The sequence below is a fragment of the Perca fluviatilis genome, chromosome 22 (genome assembly GCF_010015445.1).
Source record: "Perca fluviatilis chromosome 22, GENO_Pfluv_1.0, whole genome shotgun sequence".
Lineage (NCBI taxonomy): Eukaryota > Metazoa > Chordata > Actinopteri > Perciformes > Percidae > Perca > Perca fluviatilis.
The window spans coordinates 10,228,677-10,233,105 of NC_053133.1; the positions used below are offsets into that span (position 1 = coordinate 10,228,677).

Genomic DNA, 4,429 nt, shown 5'->3' on the forward strand with positions numbered 1-4,429 from the left:
TTAACTATAATTTTGAGGCACCCCTGCATTGACTCTGAGGACCCCCCCATGGGTCCCAGACCCCCGTTGAAGATCCCTGCCATAGGTGGTTTGTCACAGATCCAGCACTGTAATGGACTGATAAAGATGTTGATCATGAGCTGTAGTTGATTACAAACTAAAGTATTATGGACAGAAAACTCTAGTGTCATACTTCAGCTTCCAATCACCTTCACACATTGCTTTCATGGGTGTAACTTATCAAGGCATGACAGCCTATCACTAACACTGTCAGTAGAGTGTAACAAATTAGTACAATGGCTAGTGTTACAATGTTGCATTTGTGGCATCAAACAGCAGAAAGCTATTAAATAATATCAGATTCATCATCACAGATACCCACATTGTGAAGATTAGCAGTTTTATAAAGATGTACATTCTGTGGCCTGATCAAGTTTGTCTGCTATGCCACACAATTCTAGATTATGTGATATCTATTCTTGATGACGTGAAACATTATAATTGCATTGCAAGTTAAGTAATTTGTAAATTGAACCCACATCAGGAGAAGGTTATGAAGTTTATTAGAAATATCAACCGGATTGGAATCATACAAAAGCAGCACTGAATGCATGTCTGAATGATGTTCAACACTACAGATCTAAGTCATTTACAGGGTAACCTGTAACACACATGGAGTCCCTCTCTTTCCCAAAAGATTTCAGACTCAATTCTCCAGAACCAGAGTTGGTGATTTTTCATCCAATAAACAAATGTATGCAGACAAATAATAAACCTAAATCTATGTGTGTAACTATGTATTGTGTGTGCCAATCTTCTTTCACAACAGTCCCAGTTTGTATTCCACCATCATGTGTGGCTCGCCCATCATTTCACTCTGGGTTGGATCTGCAGGGTAACAGGATACAAACACAGAGTGGTGGTGGTTAGATATCATATTCAGACAGTTGTGTGAGTGGTTTTGTAAAGGTGAAGGGATGAGGCTCTCACCGTTGAGGATGTCCTCAAAGCCGATGGACTCGTCATTGCCTCGCAGTGTATCCAGAGCCAGGTTTGAACTCTGTAAGAACGGCAGACGCTGGATCTGGGAGGAGGAAGGACAGACAGACATCAAGATTTATGGAGAGAGAAGAAGGACTTAAAAACAAACACTGAACAGGGAGAGGAGCCAAAGGAAGAGGGCTATCAGAACTGGGGAGGTAGATTACTGGGACATGTAGTTTGTGTGTGAATTTACATTGTGTGAAGTTACACTATGTATGTGTGTGCGTGTGTGTGTGTGTGTGTGTTACCTGTCTAGCTGCCCTGTACTCCATCTGCAGCTTGAGTGGAGCATGAAGACCCTGGATGTTTCTGAGGGTGGAGAAATTCATCTTGTCCTGGTTCGGCTGGAACTGCACAACACAGCACAGAAACACAGACACATGTTTAGCAGCCCCCGGGACAACAGAGTCCCGTAGAATTTCCACCATTAAACTTTCACTTGTTCCTACTGCTACGGCTCTGCATGTAACAAATAAAACAGGGCTATTGGTTGTGTAGTTAAGAGTAAAGATATTTTAAGTTAACATGAATGTACAGGTAATTCTGTTTTATTGTTAAAACACAAAAAAGGGAATATCTTTTTCTATTTCCCCTATTATAATTTTTGTTCAAATGAATATATATATTAAATCCTAAAAATAACAATAACAGTTTACATATATTCTAATGGTGCAAGGATGTGTCTGACAGACATTTTCACTGAGTAGAAAAGGCACAGGTGTGATTAATAACATTAACTATGACTACATAATTAGGCGAGGTTGGTGTGGCACACTGCGGCGCCTGGCTCTAAAGACTGCGGCCGCCTTTATCTCGTGAGGTTATTGTCGCCCACGTGTGCATGGCGTCAAATCGGACACAAATCTAACCAGCATGCATTGGGCGGCGATCGCCGGTGATTGATTCTGCGCAGGCCTGGCTCATCTCAAACGAGCCTAGTGTTAGCGAGTTCCACCTGTGCTTAGACCTACTACAACAACTCAAAAAGTATGCTGTTAAAAAGTCTTTTAATGACTCTATACTAGGACTGGGTACCGAATTCAATACTTTAGGCACCGGCTGAATTGCCTCCTTAGTATCGAAAAATGCCTCATCATTCAATACCAAATGTCAATAACCTAAGGAGTAAATCTCATCAGTGTCAGTGAGCCAATAAGCATGCATCTACCAAGATCTAATAATGCTCGTGATTGGCTGTTTAACGTTACACGTCGTAGAGGCAGGCAGAAAAAAACCTCTATGTCACACACAGAGACGGGGCTCACATAGTAGGAGCTAAGAAATAAATAAAAAGATTAGTGTCGTAATTAATTTTTTGTTAAAATGGATTTTATAAAATTGGTATCGAAAAAACTAAATTATGTGAACGATACCCAGCCCTAGTCCTATAAAGAAGAGGTCTAATCGAAGTGAATTGGGTAGGAGCTCTTATTTTTCTCTTACAATTTAGATTACTCACATTTTTCTCTGACAGCTCCAGTGGGTGGCTTGGAAGGAGCTCATTCTTTACGCTGGTAAAGCTGTGAGGCAAAAGAAGAAATACTATAAGCAGGTGAAAATCTGTATTATGTAACTTTGTCTTCTTACATTTAAACATTTAAGCTAATCGATGTTCCACACGTCACTATTTTACGCAGAGGTCACTCTCCAGTCAGATATATAGCAGTTATTAGGAACTTGTAAAGTAATACAACTATGTCACAGCCTGACCAAAAATACATTTTTGAAGCTGATAACAGCGACACAAATATGATAATCAAGATATGTGATGAGCAGGATATTTAACAGTTGAAAAAAAATTAACTCAGTCCTCTCGGGTTGACAAACTGTAATTGTAATGATGGGAATAAATACTGAAGCACAAAGAGAATAACGTGAGTGAATAAATAACGTTACAAATTGTGTTATATCAAGTGTCAAAAACACAAAACCGGTATTTTAAACAGAGACATAGCTGTCTGTCCGTCTGTACGAGCATGGTTGGTGAATGTAATAGCTATTATACATATAACGTTAGCTAGGTGACACCAGGTTAGTTTTATTTGTGGCAGTTGTCTCACCCGCTACGTAGAGAGTCCTGCACTCCATAAGCTCCCTGTGGACATAAGCCTGCCACAGGTACACTGTCTTTCAGCTGAGAGCGGAGTCCTCGAGTATTCTGTAACAAATAAACAAACGATACACATTCACCGTTTACCGTTTACAATTGGTAATATTTAGTTTAGCATACCTCAGTTACAAACACCAAAAGCTAAAATCATCTTTAGCCAAGTTCAGGAGCCTCATTGCTAAGCGCTAACTAGCATTAGCTCGGGTGACTAATCAAATTCACAAATACTGGATTTCAGAAGACACAAAGACAGAAGACAAAGGTGTGAGGAGGTGAAATAAATATGCATATAACTTTAGAAAACAATATCGTTGTAATTAATATGGTTACGATAGCATAAATTACATTACATAAGACAAGACAAGACATCAACCATACCATTGTGATTCCGTTTCTTCCACTTTCTTTTCGATACACTGTATTGCGATTGCATATCCGGTTGGGTCGCGTTTTCATTACGACACATCCGGTACAAACGTTAATTTACTTTTACAAAAAAAAACCGTTGTATTATGCATTCTTGCACTTTATGCTGTAGCTGGTTTGTTTTTGTTTTCCACGTGTGACAGTTACACCAAATTATAACACAACAGTAAAAAAAAAACACTGGTCATAGCTGTCTTTAAAAATAGTGTACAACCAGCTTTTGATGTAAGGGGGTATAGCTCAGTGGTAGAGCATTTGACTGCAGATCAAGAGGTCCCCGGTTCAAATCCGGGTGCCCCCTCTTTTCAAAAACGTAATGTCCGCTGTTTTGTCACTAATGATCAGTGACAGCGAACACAAAATCTATCAACTCGCATTACAAATCTCTAAACATATATAGATTGTATCGGTATCTTTGACAGTCGCATTGTTTTAACAGTTTTCTTGGTAGAATTATGAGGAAAATAACTGTTAATGGTGATATTACAGGCAAAATGTTCCAATATTATTAAAGAGGTGGACATACACTTAGTTTACTACATGAGTAAAGTAATCCAATATATGTCAGATAATATAGTATCTCTGGCCCAAAATAAAATCTACACAGACACAAGCCTATTAAAGATACTTTAAAGTCTTTATTATAAATAAAATAACTGGCAGAAAAGTAGACACACACTGAAGTCTCGAGTGAAATGTATCCATCACATTCTAATATTTTCTTTTTATTATTCCTGTTCATACACTATTCAAAGGATGGTGTCACAAAAATTGAGTAGAGCTCATCACTTCGTAGACGGTGACATCTACTAATCTAATAATCTCTGGAAAGTCCATCTTCTATTTTTT

The 4,429-nt window shown here is 38.6% G+C and overlaps 1 protein-coding gene and 1 non-coding gene across 2 annotated transcripts; one reads left to right on the forward strand and one right to left on the reverse strand.

Moving 5' to 3' along the window:
• Positions 1 to 540: 540 nt before the first annotated feature.
• On the reverse strand, positions 541 to 3,643 carry LOC120551894 (proteasome maturation protein). The gene is made up of 6 exons (XM_039789466.1): positions 3,533 to 3,643; positions 3,105 to 3,202; positions 2,504 to 2,564; positions 1,293 to 1,394; positions 991 to 1,084; positions 541 to 888 (listed from the first exon to the last, which is right to left on the reverse strand). Exons 1-6 carry the CDS (start codon positions 3,608 to 3,610, stop codon positions 821 to 823), a joined length of 501 nt encoding a protein of 166 aa, XP_039645400.1. The 5' UTR covers positions 3,611 to 3,643; the 3' UTR covers positions 541 to 820.
• A 166-nt stretch (positions 3,644 to 3,809) lies between these two features.
• trnac-gca lies at positions 3,810 to 3,881 on the forward strand. Its single transcript has one exon. It is a non-coding gene; the product is annotated as a tRNA-Cys (tRNA).
• The last annotated feature ends 548 nt before the right edge of the window (positions 3,882 to 4,429 follow it).

What these genes read in the sequence shown, in the direction of transcription:
- LOC120551894 (XM_039789466.1), bottom strand. Translation starts at nt 3,610, where the DNA reads ATGAAAACGCGACCCAACCGGATATGCAATCGCAATACAGTGTATCGA. An exon ending in AGTACAGGGCAGCTAGACAG is followed by an intron (nt 1,085 to 1,292) that starts GTAACACACACA and finishes TCCTCCTCCCAG; the next exon opens with ATCCAGCGTCTGCCGTTCTT. An exon ending in CTTTGAGGACATCCTCAACG is followed by an intron (nt 889 to 990) that starts GTGAGAGCCTCA and finishes GTTACCCTGCAG; the next exon opens with ATCCAACCCAGAGTGAAATG.